This window comes from Gambusia affinis, linkage group LG12, assembly GCF_019740435.1.
Source record: "Gambusia affinis linkage group LG12, SWU_Gaff_1.0, whole genome shotgun sequence".
NCBI lineage: Eukaryota > Metazoa > Chordata > Actinopteri > Cyprinodontiformes > Poeciliidae > Gambusia > Gambusia affinis.
In genome coordinates this window covers 24,389,078-24,410,869 of record NC_057879.1, presented here as the reverse complement: position 1 = coordinate 24,410,869, position 21,792 = coordinate 24,389,078, and the positions used below count along the sequence as shown (strand labels likewise).

Below are 21,792 nucleotides of genomic sequence, written 5' to 3'. Positions count from 1 at the left end.
TAACTCCGGCTGGGTGGGTCCACATCTTGTTTCTGTAACCTTGTTATGCCGAACACATTAAGCAGACCGGTGTCAGAAAAAGAGATTGAAAAGACTCAAGCTGGGATGATCTGCCTGTTTCAGTTTGCTGCCATCTGTAAACTGGTTTCTCCAACCTTTGACCTCTGATCCGTAAGGCTATATCAACTATTAACAACAAATCTAGAAACTAAAATGAAGCTTTTGCATAATAGGAAATAAAAATCAACTGCTAAGGCTGCAGTGTCCCTCTACAGACATGTATATAACTGTAAACTTTTAGTAGATTGTAGGTATTTGTGACCAAACCAGTTTGATTGGACTGTTCTGATTTATAAAACATATAGATATGAACAGCAAAGGCCTTTTCAATTCAACCAGCTAGAGCCAAAAAATATTAGAATTTCATTGTTTTATTTTAACAACCTGAGTCTTCCAACTTGAAAAATAATTGGTTTAGAATAAGGCCAGTTGAGTGAGCCCTTTCTATGATAATAATATTTATTTAACCAGGTTTGTCTCGTTGAGGTGAAAAAATCTCTTTTACGAGAGAAATCTGTTGAAGACTGTCTACATATACATATAAAGAGATGGAAAAACAAAACAAAATATAAACGTACAATAAAGCATGCGTATTTCAGTCTTAAGCACTAGTGAAGAAGAGAAGTTGCTCAAAAAATATATATAAAATAAAAATAAATACAACCAAAAGTTTAACCAATTCTAGATTCCTGAATCACAACTTACATCTACTTTTCAAGCACAGGAGTTCTTGTAATTATGCAAACTTTAAACCCAAAATGTAAAACCCAGTCTGTTTGTTTCATTTTGAAACAGAAAAAGTAATAATCATCCATAATGCTGCAAAAACACTGTATAGTCAGCTGGCTGACAGCGTTTCTGAACCGCCACAATCAAAGGATTTTAAACAGCTTGAACAGAATCTCGGAAATATTTTGTAGTTTAGAAACCATAACTTTTTAAAAACTTGCATACAGAAAATAGGGGATTGCAAACCCAAAACAAAAAAAAAATGTTGTTAGAAAGAGGAGTAAAAGTTTGGAAAAACTCGAGATATGTATTTTTCCACCAAAAAACGTTTCTCTGCCTTGAATTTGCTGACACAGCTACAACACAAACTGAAAAACACTGAATTAATTTCACGCAGAGAAGCTAGAAAACGTCCATTTTGATAAAGTCTGAATAAAAACAAGTGCTTTAAATCTGTGAAGAGGGTTACTTCTGCAAGACCTCATGTTTTAACTTTACTAATGGCTCAAGAGCAATAATTTTTATTTAAGAGATTTTTCAGCAACACACAGATACCTATAGAAAAGAGAAATTTACACTCTCATTTAAAAACCAGCTTCCAAGTTAGCATGTTGAATAATTATCCGATTTTCCGACTTGACAAAGAACAAAGTGCACCAGGACAATCACTTCGGCTGGATAAAGGAAACCGTAATGCATGCTGTGCCAGCTAGAGAAACAAGAGCACACATGGGCTGGGCATGAAGCAAACCTTTATTTACATTAGAGGATTTTACTGTATGGAGCTACAGTTAATCGTTAATCGTTTAGCAGCTGCACAGAGGTTCGAGTCTGTTAGGAGGAAACTGATTGTTTTGTTTAGGCCTTGAACTGATCTGGTCTTGTGTAATGTCAGAATGGTTGTAGAGATAAAGAAGGTTTCATGAATGCTACGTCTCAGCAAATCTGATTATTGTGTTCAGATGAGGCTCATTTGTCAGATTTAATAATAATTTTAGTGATCAATATTCCTGATAATTAATTAAATAGAAATAATTTAGAAATTCTGGAGATTTATCCCCTTATGCTTGTTTATACAAGATTATATATTCATTAAAAATGCAAAGAAACACAAATAAATAATGAATCTGTTGCCTAAAGTGCAGTAACATAGCATTCATTTTGGTGACATTTGATCATTTGTAGCAAAGGATGCAGCTAAAAAAAAAAACTTCTCAATCAACATGTGAGAAACTCAGGACTTTCTGCATGACTTCACATCAATCCCTCTGTTACTTTTTGGATAAACCTAATAATTGGTAGAAAAAGGTGCTTAGTGGCATTCTTTTATTTTCTTTAAAGCAATTAAACCTGGTGAGGCTAAAATGACCAATTAAGAAAACAAATGTTCATTTTTTAAATGTTAAATGTAAAATCTATATACATTTTTTGTACAGTTTTACTGCTCTTATTGTGTTGGGGTTTTTTCAGCAAATGCCTTCTTTTGAGTCTATATCCTCCAGTTAGTGATTAATCAATTACTAAATTAGTTGATGATTAATCGATTCATAGCAATCAATCCAATTATTCGTAGTCAGATTGAAAGTAACATTTGAAAATAATCTTTAAGCAGATATTAAACATACTTTTTATCAAGCCCTCATTCCGGAATAAAAAGTTTATTTTGATCTTTGATTAGTCACGTTTTTATTAATTTTAGCATAAAATAATCATTATAAAAACAGAAATAAAGGTTTGAAAACATCAGTTTCTGTAGAGTTAGCCTATGTAATGTATTTTACTTTGTGAAATAAATTAACTTTTCAATTATAAAATAATTTATTGAGATGAATCTGCAATGGTGCTGAAAATTTCATTTGCAATTCAGAGAAGTGATTGTTCCGTCTCTCATATTATTCATTTGAATGACCTGCAGAGTTCATTGAAAATCCCAAAATTAATGCCACAGAATGATCTGTCCTCACGGAAACTCCTGTGTCATCATCGGTTCTGCCCAGAGCTCATCTCACCAGGCAGCTGTCCAAACAAACGTTACGTAGCTGGCGGTTATGTAATGCATCGAGTCAAACGCTGAGTGCATCCTCTTGGCTGCCCTGCCGCTTCCCACACTCAGCTAAAATATTTCAGGTTAACTCTAAACTTCTGACATACAGATTAAATCAATGTCTTTACACTCAAAAGTCTTCTCTGAGGCAAACTTCAGTGGTAAATATTCTCTACTGCACTGGCAGCAGAATCATCAATGAAAAACAAAAAGAGCACAAAATTAAAACTAAGTCTTTGTGTGCAACGGAAAAAGTATGAATCTGCCGTATCACCTACATGAACTAAAATGTCACACAACAAAAGTTAAAGGTTGCACTGACTGTGCAGAAAAAAAACTGCAGTGCAAAAAGGCAGGTAAACTTGCAGCAGCGAATAAAAGCAGAGACAAAGAAGGTGGCTTACCGTCTCATTCTCATCTGGGTACATACTGTCCAACAGCAGAGTCAAAGCTGCAGAGAAACAATAAGCTTTGCAGCCAGCAGCACTGATGAAGGATGCTGATGATGCAGAGGAACACAGCAGTTCCTGCCTATTCACCAACTCTCTCTCTCTCTGTGTGCGTCTGACTTGTCCCTGTGGCAAACCAGATGATCCTTCTATGAGAAACCCCTCAAACCCTCCTCTTGTACATCGACTCTAACTCACTGGTTCTTACATAAACAGAGAGGGAGAGGGGGAAATCAGTGGTGCCCTGCCACAACAAACGTAGCTTGACCTGTCCTTTCATAATGCTGCCCTGACACAAACGCAGCAACTGACATAATAACCAACATGTGTGCACACACACATATGGCTGTAAAGCTCCCAGAGGGATTAGAAAAATCTCCAGACAGACAGAAAAAGACTAACACACACAGATCTGTTTCTCAAATCACTGGAAACGGTAAAATTTTAAACTAGATCATACCTAATTACCAGTAAACAGGACAGATATGGACTTATTCTATAACAGGGGTGGGCCCTCCTGGTCCTGGAGGGCCCACCAGGACCACCAGGTGTCCTGTAACTCTTAGACGTCTCCCTGGTCCAACACACCTGAATCCAACAGCTGAATCTCCTCCCAAGTGCAGTCAGGTTCTCCAGAATCTTGCCAATGACCTCATTTTTTGACTCAGGTGTGTTGAAGTAGAGATGCATCTAAAAGTTGCAGGAGACCGACCCCCAAGGACCAGGAGTGCCCACCCTTGTTCTATAAGGATATGTTGTGGTAGTATTATGATAATGACAAAAATTATGATAATTTAGGTAAATGTACAGCTACTGGTTCCAACAAAACATGCCATTTACTTTCTCAGTAAATGGCATGTTTTGAGTTTGTAAACAATTAATCAATTGCAAAGTTAGTTGGAGATTAATCGCAATTAATCTGATTAATCGTTTCAGCCCTATTAGTAATATAAAACCCACAGCAGAAATTATACGGAAACATTAAATTAAAACCAAATTGAGACCTGAAAAATCCCCACTGTTTCAAACTAAGATGAGATCCGGGATGAACTTAGAAAACTGGTGGTGGCCTAGTTTAGGTCAAAGTCACAACCTTCTTTTAATACAAAGTGTACTAAAAGATTACCAACAAAACAGTCCAAGGATAAAAAAAAAACAATCTTGCATGTTTCCAAATTACGACCTGAGCTTTGCTGTGTTTCCATCTGAAGGCCTTCAGCTTAAAGACATTTCGGACTGACTGACAGGTTGGTGCAACTATCGGACATCTCAATAAACGGATTATCAACAGACAATGCAAACCACTCAGGTGTTCCCAGAATCAGTGTTTTTACTTGGCTCAACTTCTTTCTTGTGTCACTTTTGCAATTCAATTGAAAAAGATCTAAGTAGGGCACGAGAAGCTGTGTGACTATAAGGAGGCAATCAAACACACGAGAAATTGCTTCCTCCAATCAATCCTGTGTCTGGGAGTAGTTGGAGGTTTTAAGCTGATTACATTTCATTTCATAAAGAGCAATGGAGCTCATCAGGGTGGAGAGGTGTTATTAACTGTGACAATCAAGGTTCAGAGGAGATAAGTAAAGTCTCAAACTACTTCAAACAGAACAGAACATCAGTTTTAATATTTAAGATTAATTGTCCAAAAGATAAAAGATGTATTGCACACCCAGCTACGATGTTAGATTTCAGTTAAACCAAGGGTCTGCAAGCAACACCCACCTCCAAATTGCGAGTAACCTTGTTGATGTTGTACCCAATTTTTAAGCTGCATTTAAAAATTAAGTAATTACTGTGAAAAAAAGAAGTAATTTAGGGTGCATTTACACCAGCTTGGTTCAGTTGGAGGGAACTTTGGTGCAGTTCGAATGCATAAGTGACGCCAAATAGACCGCAGACTGCTCTGAACTTCAGCATCGGGCATTCTGGGTAAATTTTACCAAATAAACGCATACGTCTAGAGCCAGTGGGAGAAATGGCTCATGGGTTTTCACCAAAGATAAAAGACGCTACTCCATTTTTGTTTAAGAAGGAAGTTGCGCTCAGTGTCTTCTTCAGAAGTTTTGTTGTTGTTTCCTTCAGTAGTTATTGGTACAGCACCACCACAGGTGAGGAGGGGAATAGGTTTCTCAATTAGTTTGTTTGACAGTGCAGTGTGAAAGCAAAACACAGCAGTTGAAAATGTAACAAATGTCGCAATTTTGGTTACCAATCAGGCTGGACTATCAGGTGGGAATACATCCTAAAATAAAATTGACAGTCCAACAAAACACTAAACTCCCCACCCCCTTGACCTCATTTTTTGGGCCAGCCTTTTTCAGGGTTTATGCCGCCTGAGGCAACTGGGAATTGGTTGGAAGAAACAAACAGGAATCAAATTTTTCTTCACGCAACCACAATTTTAACACCCGAAAGCCAGATCATTCTCTCCACAGATACCCCCACTTTAAGTGGGTGTAAATAATCAAAACCGATGCCTCTAACATTCATATGGAACATGTAATATTTGAACTCCGCATGGTGAATCACACTAAATCAAACAATGCAGAGTTATCCGTCACCTAACGCTTACTTTTTAAAACAGATGCCTTGTCCTGCAGTGGGCTGCAGCAGAGAGACGGCTCTGAACAGAACGCTTCATAGAGGAAAAGTGACTTTTAGCTTCAACTCATCATGTTGGGTTCTTACAAACATTTTACAGCAAATGACGAAGGATTATTATGATCCCGGAGGCAGCGGGATGATGAAAAGCAGCGGAGGAGAAAGTGCAGCGAAGCAGCAAATTAAAACACACTGAGACCTTGACAGCTATTCTATTAAGTGGCTACAGGGGAGCGTCTGCTTCACTGAGTTCACTGTCCAATCCCAGGCGGCTGGAAGCTTTTTCAGGTGGCGAAAGCACGTTGGTACAGTGATGTATCTGATGGTTTGTTTGAAATGTTTAAAATTTATGGTCAACCGGAATAGAAATATCATGACTGGATTGTTTACAGGCATCACTTCATTCATTTTTTTTATGTTTGACATACAAAAACAGTAAAAACAAAGTAGAACATTGTGAGAAAGTCACTTGTTTTATAAAAGATTCAGTATATATCCAGAGAAATATCTCTACTAATTCTGATGATTATGACTTACAAGTAGTGAAAATGCAACATTTTGTGTTTCAGATATTAAGAATATTGCAAAAGATTTTTTTTTAAGATTTTGAAACTGATGATTTATTGATTATTTACATAAACAAATTAGCATATTGTGTAGATTTATCATTTAAGCCTTTTTATACAATATTCAAACTGCATTAAAATAAACATATAACTCAGTTTTGTTTTAAATAAACATGAATCTGAACCAGGTGAAGCTAAAACTATGCCACTTGAGAAGTTTTGAGTGAAACATTTTTACGAACCAAGTTGTTTTCATCTTGCATGCAAAATGTATATATTTACCTTGTAGTTTTCTCTTAATTACTGTTCTAAATGTGCTGTTTTGTCAGCAAATTTACTTTTTTTGAGTCTGTAGTTAATAATCATTAACTGGAGTAATAGTTAACAATGAATTCAATAATTGATTAATCAAATGTAAATTTTTGACACTTGTTTTAGAAAATTTTGAGTCATGGACATTTACAATATTACATAAGATCAAAAAAGGATTTTCTAAATAAGAAATGTTAGAAAATAATAATATTTCTGACATTTCCATGCACTCAATATTTGGTTGGGCGTCTTTTTTTGTGTTATTTACTGCATTGATGCACCATGGCATTGACATAAGCGACAAAATATATATAATTTTTTCACATTCTATATTTTTGAAAAACAAACCAAACCTCTTTCTTTTTACTGTACCGTAACTAACTGAAATCAGTTGAGTGGTTTGAGACAACAGCTAGGGGATTAAACAATGAAAGAGCAGAAGCAACTGCTTGTTGACAAAGTGTTTCTCTCTGTTTGCTCCAGCCAGCAGATAAGAGCTTGGCAACCTCAGCACATCCCACTCTAACTCTCCACTTGAGCAGCGTGTCAGAAGGAGCTGGAGAGGCTTGACAAAAGGAGTGCAACCAAACCGTCGGACAAACACACACGTCTCTACTCTGTTCCATTTACATTGTGGTTCTGCTTTAGAACATTTTCCTGCTTCTTTTGGGTTTCCTTGCCTTAAATTTGTTCTTAATTCCTTTAAAGGGGTAGTATTATGTTTTTTCCATATATATAGTGTTATTTCTTAACATATTCAAGTAACTGTTAGCTTCAGTTGTTATATCAAATGTGGCTTAAATTAAATTTTACTTCTTAACTGAATGCCTTGAAATTGGGCCTCTGTCTCTTTAAAAACTTCTGGTCTTTCTGAAACTCCACCTTCAGGAAGTCATCACAAGTACAACTCCTCTATTAACCCTTTAGCAACGTTTTTAACCAAGATTTCACCGAGAAATAGCTCATGTAATGATCTCAGCAGATGTGCAGTTCCACCAGTTGTTTGCTAATTGCTGCTGGCTAGTCTGAAGGAGCAGAGTGGGAGAGGGCTGCTCTGTGTTACTGAAACTCAGTAGCTTGGAAACTGCAGCTCTGAGGAGGAGCTTTGTCCTTGAAGGCGAGGCTAGGATCACCCAGGCACTTTGCACAGGTGAGTAGAGAGATTAAAGGATTTCTCAAACAAGCATAAAATAATGAAGGCAACACTCTGGGTATGTTTTTGACACAGGAATAACATTATTACATAACATAGAGCTCAAAAAGTTGATTTTACATAATGCTGCCACATTAAGATAGAGACATTAGAAAGCTGGCAAGCTACCAAAATACATGAAAGAAGAAGAAATCAAATGTTATTAAAACCGAATAAGCAAGCAGATGAAACTCGACTGGTTTCACAATGTGGAAAACTCCCATGTTTTGGACCAAACACAAAGCTTGGTCCACAAAGCTTTGTGTTTGAACGACAATCAATCTAGAGTTCAGTGTTGTTTACCATTCATAATAATGATAATAATAATGATAGAAGACTTTCCAAAACAAAATACAGAGGGAAAGATTAATTCAGGATCTAAAGTCAAGATTAAAAATAGCAAAGAGATGCTCCTGTTTTCCGCTAATATAAAGTTTATTTGGATGTTTTAACTACAGCAAATTAGAGCATAAACTAATGATTATTTTATCAATTATTGGGATGAAAATTGTCACTTTCTACACATTTTTCATTTAACCATGTAAGTCTTTCTATGCAGCAATTGAAGTACATTAAAAGATGCAAATAAAGATAATTCTACTGCTTTTAAAATAAGAAAATAACATTTTCCATTGCCAGAAAATTTGTTTAAGGATTCATCTTTTATCACAAGATTTTATCATAAATAGAACCTCGTTTATCAAGAGACCTTTACTGAAAATCAACTTTTATTTAGATCAGTTCACTATTTATTTTTTTTAGTTCACTTCATTTTTCGGTAAATTATCCCATAGGCCATAAAGTTCTCATTTTCCTAATTAAATAATTAAACTTGGTGAAATATTAGCATGCATTTTGAAAGAAAGTGACCCTAATCCTGTTCTTACAACTGAGAATAAATTTGTCCAATTAAGACCAAAATTATTTGAAAACTACACAAACTGCTTTAATATAGCAAACATGCTAAATCATTTTTAAGGTTTGGATCCATAATGAAAAACATCACCTAACTACAAAATAATAATATTTATAATAATTGTTTTTTTTCTTATTTTCTTGGACAAACGGGTTCAAAGAAAACAAAATACTTACGCTAAATAATTTATTTGCTACATAAATGGTTGTTCTGAAGCCAAAAAAACTCAACTAAAGCATAAAAAACCCCCATAAAATAATAATTTATTGCCCTTGTTGTCAAACAGCTATAAATATTTGCATGTTTTAAACTTTCAAACCAACTGCATCTTCAACCATTACGTAATTAAACTGGCACAGAGTTGAGTATCGCTACTCTTTTTGGTGATTGCTTTCAGGAGTTTCAGCTGCAGCAGCATTTCAGCAGGACTGGAAACACGCAGTGATATGCAGCGCTCACATTCACAGTACCTCTCATTTTTCTTTTAAGTGCTCAGAATCTAAAACAATAAAATTTAAAAAATGCTAAATGCATATGAGTTTAGTGAGTTTAGTGTAGACGAGTTGCTGACACCCAAAGCCGGACTGCTTGGGGACAAAACTGGAACGAGCGTAACTACTTTGACCTTTGTTGCCATTAAACTGAGACAAAGAAAGGTTGAGGAAGGAACAAGCTCTGCTTTATGTACTGAAACTGCATATGTTGAGTTTCTGATAACCTTTCAGAAAAAACACAGTCTGTTGTGACGTCGGTGAGAGGGGACACATGATGCTGAAAACCGCAGCAAAAAGAAAAGGTCAAAAACAAAACAAAGGAGTTGGTATTTTTAGTCAATACAAAGAAGAGAGTTGGCTCAGTATTTTTAAGATAAAACACTAAGAACAGAGTTACTTTAACGCTTCTGTGGGAAACTGTATGCAGTATTTTCATCTAAGCTGCACACCTTTAATTTAAATATCAATTAGATTTGTATTTTTCTTGTATTTGTTGTGTTACTTGCTTAAATATTTTCAACCTTGTTTAAACTATTTTTAAGGAAACATTTAAAAATGTTTGAAAAGGTTTCGTGTCTTAATTTAAAAACCTTGACACGTTTTAAAAAATAAAAGTTACATACTGCATATTTAAAGCTCCAGTATGTAACTTTTATTTCTTACATATTTGTTAAAACCTTCACCATGTTGCGACAGCTTATGAGGCGGATAATCTGTGAAAAGATCGATCTCCTTCACCTCCTCCCTGAGCTACGATTACCTTTTGAAGAAATGCACCAAAAACAACCAATCAGAGCCAGGAGGACGATCTTAGTGCTGTTAACCATCCATGTGTATGTGCTCCTCAATGTGCTAATGGTGGAGAAACAACTTACTGTTACAAGAAAATATTTTTTTTCCGGCCATGCTGACTAGCGTGAGCATTTACAACAGGATAGCAGAAGGAAGGGGTGGGAGTTAGCAGCAGCTCCACATGTGTGGTGATTGACAGCGCTAAGACCCTCCTCCTGGCTCTGTTTGGTTATTTGTAGTTAGCACTGGGACATTGCCAAAGGTGGAGGAACAAAAATTTTTTCACAGATTATCTGCTGATGCTGTGCCGTCACAACAGTGAAAGTGTCAACAAAACAAATTATATAAAAGTTGCATAGTGTAGCTTTAAGGAGCTTTCCAAATATTTATATTTCACAAAAGAAACACATCAAGAGAATTATTCTGTTTGGAAAGTTTCTCATTCCCATAACCACCAACGCCCTCTACTGGAGGGAGGCCAAACTACAACACTAAAAGTAGGTTGCTAATAGATTGGAACTAATTTTAATCTAATAAACTATTAATCTAATGCCAAGTTGATTAACTGTTTGCATCACCAGGGTTTCCCCATTAAAGTGTTCTAAGCCCGGTGGTTGGGGCGCTAGGGCGATCATTCAGCAGTCTACTATATCGACAGAAAATTTGAAAATATCACTGGTAATTATGCATTAATGGAAGTGTAACCAGGATAATTTTTCTGTATTAGATTTAGTTTATTTATTTTATTTTCCATTTTTGTTAGATTTAATTTTATTTATTTATTTTTATTTAAAGGTTTAATTAAAACCTTTAAATTTGTTTAACACCAACCAGGCGAGAACAATAGTGTTCTCGCGCGACTCTGACGTCATGTGACAGCTGCACGTCAGCGTCCTAAATTGGACAGCACCGTTGATAAGGCTGCAAATGGCAGCCCAGCCAGAAAGCGCTGCGGGACTCTGACGTGCAGCTGGATGATCACTCAACCAAACGTTGCCAGAATCACAGTTAATCAAGAAGGAACTGGTGAGTGTGGATCGGGAGCTAGTATGCTAGCGCTAGTTTTCCTGCCTATTATGATTGTATATTGATTTGTTGCGTAACAATATTAGTTGCATAAGTTATATTTACTTATGAAACTTCTGTACATGTAACTGATTAATTAGGCCTGTTTATACAGGCCAGGTGCGTTGGAGATCCCTCACGAAAGGAGTGGCTGAAGGGACCTCGACCATAGGAAGGATTGTCTGGTTTACTGACCAGACTGGCGAGCTACAAGAAGCAAGTCCCTATCGAAGGAAGTGGACTATTTTGGGTTTTTTCCATCATCAACAAAGACTGGTGGACGTCCATAAGGACTTTAATTTTTCTATTATAATTTTTTTTCTTCAAATTATGGACTAATTTGTATGTATATATTGTAAATACAATTCACCAATTTGCACCATCTTATGGTCTCTGTGTTTTACAAATCGCCATCTCCTCTCGTAGCCGAACCTAGCTAGATTATTTAAAATCGGATTATTTAAAATCTTGTTAGCCCTTGAATGCAACGTGGGTTACAGAAGACATTATTAATAAAACCTAAACAACTATAATGCTAACATTGACAAAACTAAAATAAATTAACGACCCATGCCAAGCTTATAAAACCCAACGCCAGGCTTATAGAACACTGCAGGAAACCCGGCATCCCTACTGCCGACTGATGTGCTTAAAGCAACAGAAGAAGACGATTCTGACCTGGAGATGTTCAGTTGAAGAGCTGCTCAGTTCATCTCCCGACTCTGAGTCGTTGGTGCGTCTCTCCTCTCCTGCCGAGTCGCAGTGCTGCGTGACGTCCGGCGGCACCCGCAGCGAGTCCGACGACCGGGCGCAGGTGCGAGGCAGGGTGCTGGACGAGCCTTTTTGGGGGAAGCCGCCCTGAGCAAGGATTTCTGCAAGACAGCGCTCCTGCTCGGTGGGCGTACTGGGAGCGTGGTGGTTGTTACTGTTCCTACGGTGGATCGGGGGACTGAAGTGGGATGAAGAGGCGGTTTGCGCGGAAGGAGAGCGCCGGGTTTTGGAGTCGTGTCGTTGAAGGGCGTCAGTGACTTGGTTACTGGTCCCCAGGTCCAGAGTGGTTGGTTTCACCCAGAGGGCAGCACCGCTGCGCGGGTTGGAGTTTCCAGATGCAGTGTGGGAGTGTGAGATGGGTTTTGGTGGCGGCATGAGGGCTTTCCGCACCTCACGCACATACTGAGCCGGTACGTAAAACGGCTTTGTGGTTTCGTCTTTCCTCACCTGCCACCAGTCCTCGTTAGATTTCTTGATCAGCATGTAACATTCCCCTTCCCGAATGGTGATGAGGCGGTCCTTGGACTTGTACTCATAGCCGTATTCGACTTCGACGTAGACCTCGCCCGGCGCGATGGGCAAATCCGCCATGATGCCTCCGACTGTCCCACAAGGCGGCTCAGCATAAGAGGGAAATATTTACTAGCATGGCTCAGCGGCAGACCTGGAAACAGAGCAGACACAAAATCAGATAAATACAATTTATTGCACAGCAAAAAAACTATCATGACAGGCCTACTTAATGCCATTTTGTTGTCCTTAGGAGTTCTGCATAGATTTTAGATCCCTCATTTATAAACAACAGGATGAATATGATAAATGCACCTAATTATTGCAAAAAGCTCAAGCTTAGGCACAGTTTACTTTTATTTTCCTGACTCTTTTGGTTTAGCTGTGTAGATGTTTTACCTTCATAAAATAGCAAAACATTTTTAAATTAGTCAGTTTGAGAAACTTTAACTTAAAGAAAATTTAAAAATTGTGGCCATGTGTAAAGAAACTTCAAAATTTAAGGTGGAGAAATGTTTATGTTGCTCTGGGGGAAAAAAAAAAGAAGAAATCAGAGATGATTTCTATTTTTAATCTCTTATGCAACAAATGTTTAACAAAGGCGCAATCAGTTTCTGAAGCCTAATACTTGGGAAACCAATCACAGTGAACAAATGGAGAAGATTTAATCCTCTTAAAAGGCTGAATGCACCGTCCAGCTCAGAACTTGAAATCATCACATGAGATTAGCCAGAAGGAGACAGAGGCGAGTCATGCAGTCTTCATTTACTTTGCTCTGCACTGGGCTAAAGGACAGTAGATACCGTAACAACTCAGGCATGTTGCTGCTGAGCAGGAAGATCGGTAGAGTCATTCACATAGCTTTCTGCTGACGTCCCTTTTATAAACACACAAACACACCTTTTGTGTGTTGGCCATCTAAGTATAAGCCATTGTTTCAACTATTTATTTACACTTAGCAGCAGATTGAATGAAATATATAAGCTATAATATGAGGCATTTTCTTTCTAAATACGACATGAGTTTCCAAAGAATGAGAGAAAAAACTAGTTGTGCTGCAATCTGTTTGTCAGTGGTGATCTCGTGTTGTCTTGTGTCGTAAATTTAGAGCGCTACTTCCTGTACAGGCTGTGCTTTCCCTCCCTTTTGCAAAACCAAAACTCTGTCAAAGCAGAAAAAGTTTACTCAGCTTTTTTCCCCCCATTTGAAAAAAAATGAAAACAAAGCCACAGTCAGCAGCAGAAGTTTAAGCTAAAAAAGTAAAACTAAAATCATTCTAACAGATGATATAAACAACCAAATCCCAACATTTCTATGGACTCGTTGCAATGTGACGTCCAAAGATACTGCTGGAGGAAAGGGGGGAAAATGACTACCATTGATTTTTGCTGCCAAGGTGTCAACAAAACACGCTAAATCTGAAATGTATATGCGATATATAAAAAAGAAAAGCGACGTAATGCTTTGCTACTAATTTTCAACACTTCCACAACTAGATAACAAGGTCAGGAAAAAGTTTTATTTACAAAACAATGGCAAGAAGGGAAGTAGGTCACTTTTGCTGGCTTGACTTTGACAACCATCTACAACCATGTAGATGTGCTGCAGAAATTTGGTGTTTCGGTTCAGGTAAAAAAAAAAGAGGCGACCCACACAACAACTCTGACACATCATCAGTAGAGCAGGGGTTTAAATTAGCTAATCAACCACAGTGATCAGTTATTAACAATCGTATTAATAAACATCAAGCCTGAAAAGGTAAAACTTTTAACGGATTGAATGTTCTGTTCTTCATGTGGAAAATGTTTGAGTGTTTTTTTTTTTTGGTGTTGAATCCCGATACATTAGTAGCATTGTTGTCAGTCAGTTGCTATGGCAACAAGTCTGTGTGTATTGCGGCCAACACAGAGCACAAGAAAAAAAAAAGGATTATGAATGGTTTTGTTGGTTATGAACGGTTTTTCTGTGTTATTTTTCCCATTGCTGTGCACACTGCACTGAATTAATAATACTTACATCTCCAGGTTTCATTAGTCGTAGCTAACTTGTAATGCACGTACTTTATGTTAGTGGTCTCCAAAGTGCGGCACGTGGACCATTTGTGGGCCCCAAAACTGGTTTGATGTGGCCCCCCAACAGAATTTAAAAGTTACTGCAGTTAAAAAGTAAAACGTTTCCAGTTATTAAGCAGCATTTTTGATCAGCTGGACAGTAGCTTTATGAGGATCAGTGATTAGGTGTGATTAGGCTAAAAGTGCCAGGATTACTCCCGACCCGCTGGATAATTTCCCCACAGATTAAATGGCTGGTCTGGACAGAAATCCATTAACCAAATGAAAAATACAAAGAACAAGAGGAAGCTTTCCTTGTTCACCTTTAACCTTTTAATTCAACCAGCTGCACTAGATACAGGAAGACCAAAAAATTTTAAATTTGTTTGAGCACATCAATCGTAACAATTTGTTTTTGTCTCTGTCTTGATGAGTTAGGTTTAAATTGTTTACTTGTATACATCCCATTAAATAAAGCAAGACAATGTCTACTTGAGCCAAAGCAATCCAATTCTTTCCTAATGCAAAAACAGAAATGTGTCAGACTCTAACACTTCTGGATGAAAATTAGAGATGCATCATCTTCAAAAAGAATAAATATTAGGGGAAAAACACTTATTTTTCAGCTGTTTCTTGATTTACATCCTTGATGTCCAAAATTTGTATCCTGGGACCAAAACTGGCAAATTTAAACTACTGATGAGACACAAAATTCATTAATTAAAAATGCAAAAATGTGTTTATTTTGACTTTTTTTCTCCTCTTTTTTAGTCTTTTGTTTAACAGTAAACAAAAGTTTTACAAAATTTGTATATCATTAAAAATCCAAAACATAAAAAAGGCCTTACTAAACGAAAAATAGACAATTTCCTACTTTTCTATGTCACTGATTTTTTCTAATTTGTTGACCAATTTTTTTTTACCATTCCTGATTTGTGGTCAGGGACCAAACAAAATCAATTCAAAGGCCACAAATGGCCCTCGGACCACACTTTGGAGACCCCTTATTTAAAGGAAACAGAAGAAGACGCCTCATTTTATACAGATGGTTGGAATCCATCTGTATAACAGATATACAATTGAGTCAAGTTTTCAGAATAATAAATATTTTTAGTACAGGTATTTTTTGTAACTGAAAAAGTGCTTTGATTCACTTTAATTATTGGAAAATGTGCTCAGATTTAAGAATCTAATGTGAGAAATGCAAGTTTTCCACATTAAATAGCATCAGAAGATAATAGTGAATATGCAACTGATAAAAAAGTTTAAAAAACGGACCATTACAAACACTTTAAACAGTGTAGTTTGCATTTTTTCCTCTCTCTCTAAACCAAATTATAGAAAGCTTTGAAAATAATTTGAGATATAAAGATAAAATAATGGATATCTCCTGGCCTCTGTTCTCCATAAAGAAAGGCGTTAGGAAGATTAAATACCCTCAGGCTGTTTGCCTTTTTTACTTATCCCCACCTAGACTAAGCCTCGGCTTCTGCGTTGGTATTTAGCAAACCGCACAAATCTTCCCAGAGTCCAATCAGCAAAATCAGAGGCAGTCCGTTAATTTAAAGTGATGGTAATAAGCTTTACAAAGAGGCGTGGTCTGAAGGTTTGAGACATGAACAACAGAGTGAAGAAACATGTAGGAAAACAAACAAAAAAAAAAAAAACACGCCCGTCTCAGCTGTTTCACATGATTCCTGTTAGCAGCGCTCTGAGGCCGGGATGCCACTGATTACTCTGATTTGGTTGCTTTCATCACACAGAGGAAATCACTCGCCCTTTGTTGTAAAATCTCAGAGAAGGGAAGAAACACTGAACTTTTGTTACAGCGAGAGCAGTAGTTGGAGATTTGCATTATAATAATCTATTTATAAAGATAGGAAGTTCTTAGGACTGTTAAAAAGTCTCTCATCATGGGGGCCAATGTGAATAATTTTATCATGACTGAATGAAAACAGACTTGCATAGTTTAAGGAAAAACACCGTAAAAACATTTTCTAAAAACAGAAGTTTAAATACAATTGCAGTTTTCTTGCTGATCACTGATTTTTGAAAACCATGACTTCCTAATTCTGATACTGATTTGTCTGAAGAGTCGCTTGATAAATTGACAAAGTTGCTCAGTTGTCCAAAGGTGACAAGGTGGCTGATTTTCAAACCTTTGAGAAGGTCGATAATATCGGTGGATGAGATCAGTTTCTCATTAAAGTATTGGTTGATTACCAAAATTAAGGAAATAAATGGCTGATTTATATCTGTGCACCCCTAGTAAATATCAGTTATGAACCAAAACAGCAGGATTAATATCGGATATTGGTATCAGCCTAAATCCTCATTTCAGTGCATTCTTCCTTTAATAGACTACATGTTGCTGGATACACTTAAAATATTTCCTTAACATACATACATCAATGGCTATTATATTTGTTGAAAAATACCTGAATTTTATATAAATAACAGATAAAGCATCAACCAATCATCCATTTTTCCCTTGATGTACTTTTATGAGTTTAACAAAAAGAAGTCAGATAAAAGTTGTAAACATTTTCTTTGATGCATAAATTGAGATAATCTTATTTCATCATCTGATTCAGAACTATCATCACCTGAAGCAGCTTTTTGCCATAATTTGCTGCAATTCTTGGACAAAAAAGAAAGGCAGTAGGAAGTAAGTGTCTGCTAGGATTGGTTGATTTCTGATAAATGACTCTTTAAAGCCAACATAACAGCAGATAAAATGTTTCTTGATGCATTGGTATTACAGAAAACAGAGGTGATCAAGGTGGTGGAAAACCCCTTTTATGATTATCTTTACCTGGTACATTATTTATATTTTCTCTAAGTGAAGAAGACAGAAGACAAAAAAAAAAAAATCAGAACTTCCTCTAATATACATCTATGCATAAAACTACACTTAAAAAACATGTAACTGGGCTAAATTAATTTTACAAAATAAATAGTAACCTATTCATAACAAAATTACTGTTGTTGAATGTGTTGACATTTTCTGAGTGTACACGTTTTAGCGACATGGTTTTTATCTCCTCAAGGAAAACTGGTTTGGCACAAAGCTTGTGATTTAATTAACATACATTTACAGGCACCAAATAAGCATTTGATTTCAACTCAAAGTTGCTGGTTTTGGAGTTTCAGTTTCAGGATCGTTTTGTGGGTGACTCGGCATTGTTCTTGATGACCTCTCAATAACAATGCCGTTAAGGTGGTTAACAGAGGTTCCTGCAGGTTTCACCAACTCAGATTTAAGACTTTTTAAGACCACCATGAATAAAATTTAAGACCTCTATCTCCAAAGAAATGGATGAACTTCATCCCGATAAGAGGCAATAAATCAGCACTTTGTACATGTTGGACGCAAAAATAAGCTGGCTAGCTAGCAAGAGTAGGTTAGCAGATAGTTAGCGTAGCCTTAACCATCTCCAGTCACAGAGATTACAAAGAAAGCCAGTTCTGTCAAGACCAAATTTCTTTTTTAATGAATTTAAGACTTTTTATGTTTCTTTGACACCCTAGATGGAAAATCTCAAACATTAGGAATTAGAAGAGCCAGTCCAGCTGTGACCTCTGCATGCATGCAGCCACACCAAATATAGGCCCCAAGTTGCCCCAAACAGCTCTGTTTACGCAAAAACCGCCCCAGTTAGGATCGTCACACCACCACTTTCCAGGAGACCCAGCTCCCTGAGGTTCATTAGGACGAGTATAACCACAATCTGTCACACAGTCAGCTGCAGCCCACTTAAACGGGAACACACACAACCTGCCAGCACACAAGCAGAAAGGCAGTATCTGGAGGAGGCATCGGAGCAGGTCGTCCCACATTTCTCCTCCCACACACTGTTATTTCAACCAATGGAAAAATGGTCCTTAATGTCAGTTATCCTTGGGATTATTTGGAAAATGTGCTATATATGCTATATTATCGTTCCCTGAGCTTAAGCTTTAAAGTTGAAAAGCAGAAAAAAAAAGATTCAAAAACACATGATCTCTTCATATGATGTTTTTAGCATACAGAATCTTTCAAAAATCTGTGTTTGATGACGTAGATTTGATGAAATCTGTGCAGTTGATTTGCAGCTATTAAAATCAGGACTGTTATATTTTATTGAGTTTACAGTGTTTTTTTTTTCTTCTTTACATCCTCACAACCAAAGCAAATGCTAAAATGCTCACAGATGTAAATTATTGTCAACGACAAGAATCATTATTTGAAAACTGGAAAATATTGGTTTCAGTGTTCAATTTCAATTATATTGCAGATTATCGGCCCAACTCTGAATTTAGCATAGATCTGACTAGAATGGAGAGCAACCATGAAAAAGTAAATGTATGATTTGCCATAATAGTTTGATAGGAATGTGTCATTGTGAGAAAATTGAAAAACTACAGCAGTCAAACATTGACAATTTTTACAATCTAGGGCAAATAATGCATTATTTATTTGACAAGAAAACTGAAAAACAATGATGGACAAAGTTTAAATTCTAATTTATGAAAAACTTAAACCTACAATTCTAGTAATGCACCAATCATTCAGCTAGTTCTAGTTATGGGCAAGTACTTTAAAAAAATTGCATGTTTGTTTGCTTTACCTAATTTTCACTGGATTCTAAAACATCAAAGAACCTGAAACACTTTTTTATTTTATTTTCAACTTTAATTAGACTAAAACTTATTCACACAAGTACATTATATGTGTCATAGTGTGAAAAGATTCATTCAAACTGGTAGATCAGACCTAAAAAGATAAAATAGAGAGTGGCATCAGCCCACAAAAGCTTGATTGATGCTTCTCTGAATGAGCACATCATTATATAAAAAGTATAATAAATATGAATACAACATCTGGGCCAATAACAATATCTGATATTAATATTGCTGTTGTTGCTGACAACTAACATTTAATGACATTATATATTATTTATAGATGTCTACAAAGTGGAATAAACAAATATACTGCCTACATTACTTATAGAATATAAGTTTTTACTGTCAACCAACTATGATTTATGAAGTGAGTTTGCTTTAATAACTTGACTGTCAATGTGAGATAAAAATACACTATAAACTGCAAATAAATCAAATGCATTGTGATGCAAACTGAACCTTTAGGGAGTATAAATGGATGTTTGCTTTAAACAGATTTAAACAGCTTTATTTACTTGCTGTCATTTCACAAAACTATGCAATTTCTATCAGTTTTACGATTTCAAAAAAGACAAACATATGTCTTGACTTGTATTATTTATTTTTTGACTTAATGTAACTACTTCGCCAAATATAGTGAGGAATTTACATTTCCTTCTCCTGTTTTTATATTTACAAAATGTTAAAATTAACCTATGCGCTTTAAGAACAGGCTACAGATTTAATTGTAGTTCATGTTTATGAATTTTAAAGCAAAGTTTCGTCTTAAATGTCAACCGTTCTGCCTTAATCTGTTGCTAACATTAGCCTAGCTAATTAGCTTTGTGGCTAAAACATTCCTGAGTGTCCCAGCCAAAGATCCGCACCTGAACGTGTCTCCGCTTGTGAGTCCTCCGGGAAAGGACGGCGAACTCTGGCGCTCCTCCGTGAACTTAAATGCCGGGAAACTTTTCCCCTGGGAGCTACCACCGTGTCCAACTGAACCGTTGTCTTTTTCTTATTTTTTTAAAAAAAGTTTCTCGGACAATCCCGTCCTTCCCTGCTCGGTATGTGTGGGGTGGGTAATCCACAACAGTTCCCGTTCCCGTGCACTCTCGCCTGCTTCTGACAACTTCGGCATCCACCTTTCAGCAAAGATCGCCTACTCACGTGACATTTCACGGCGAAGACTTTTCAGCGAAACGAAAAGAGGATTTATTTTACGGTGTGCTGAGATGTCATTATTTCGCGAACTGTGTGATATTGCGCATCCATTGCACAACAGATTACCAGTTGACTAAGTGTGTGTTTTTCCCAAGAGGCTCTTTGTAGATATTTGTCACTGAAATACGGTGAGAGTGAGACATCGTCTTTATAAGGAATGCACATGGTTCGAGCCCCTCAGGTGTTAAAGATGCAAACAGGGAATAAGCGCTCTCTCGCGGTAATAATGTGAAGCTACAAATGCTAGATAGATGCTTAAAAACAAAACACGTAGGTGCCATTAGTTTCTCCAATTAAACAGAAACAAAACTGGAGTTATTCTTGGACCTAAAAAGGAATCGACAGTCAGCACAACTTCAGTTATTACAGCTAGAAACTAGTGATCCGACCTGAGTCTGTGTGAATGTCCACACTCACATAAAGACAGTTACAAAATCAGCCTTCTAACACGTGAAGAACATTTCTAAGATTAAAAGAGTCGGACTAAGAAAAACTCATCCACAAGTTGATCTTTAGTTGCGTTGTGCAACTGTCTTCACAGGTCTACCTCTGTCCACTGTCTTCCTGTACTCAGACAATAGACTTTATAATACTCCCTTTCATAAATCACGGCTTAGCATCACAATACATTAAAAATCTGCTGTTGTCATAGCAACCTTCCAGAGCTCTCATGTATTCTGATTCTGGGGATGCAGAACAGACCAAACATGGAGAAGCTGCATTCTGCTTACATGCTCCACAAATCTGAAACAAACTTACAGAAAACTGCAAAACAGCCGAAACAGAGTTCTTTTAAATCCAGGCTAAAACCCACCTGTCCAGAGTTGCTTTTGACTCATATCTGGAACATCATAAATCAATTAATCAAATTTATTTGTATTGCTAATATCAGCAATAAGGCAGTTAAAAACATCCTAAAAACACAAAAAGTGACCAAAATATTAGTCACCAATTAAAGAACAAACACTGCATTTTGTCAAGTGCCATCAAAGACATCAAATGTGTTGATCAATGTTTAATTATTGTTCAGTAGCAACACTAAACAGGTGGGTTTTTAAGTCTAGATTTAAAGGAACTCAGCATTTCAGCTGTTTTGCAGTTTTCTGGAGTTTGTTCCAGATTTGTGGTGCATAGAATCTGAATGCTGCTTCTCCCCTTTTGGTTCTGGGGATGCAAAGCAAACCAGAACTAGCCATAAGGTGTCAGTTTCTCTACTTTTCCACTGTATCGTAATCATTATTGATAGCTTGTTTTATTTCCTTATCATAAAGCTCTCATTTACCTTGTTTACAAATAAAACTGCTCTGTCCATAAACTCATCTTCCTGTTTGTTTTTGAAGAATATTGTTGAATTTAAGCAAAAAATAGAAAC

General features: G+C 36.7%; 1 protein-coding gene across 6 annotated transcripts in view; it reads right to left on the bottom strand.

Annotated features, from left to right (window-relative positions):
* LOC122841286 (rho GTPase-activating protein 12-like) overlaps window positions 1-20,378 on the bottom strand; it is a 61,271-nt gene extending 40,893 nt beyond the window's left edge. The window contains exons 1-2 of one of the 6 annotated variants that reach the window (XM_044134466.1): window positions 20,084-20,378; window positions 11,899-12,655 (exon numbers count right to left, since the gene is read on the bottom strand). In XM_044134466.1, the coding sequence (XP_043990401.1) occupies window positions 11,899-12,582 (684 nt within the window). In that variant the 5' untranslated portion in view covers window positions 12,583-12,655; window positions 20,084-20,378. The remainder of the gene's footprint in view (window positions 1-11,898; window positions 12,656-20,083) is intronic. The other 5 variants (XM_044134468.1, XM_044134467.1, XM_044134470.1 and 2 more) reach the window with 5 other exon arrangements.
* Between the last annotated feature and the right edge of the window lie 1,414 nt (window positions 20,379-21,792).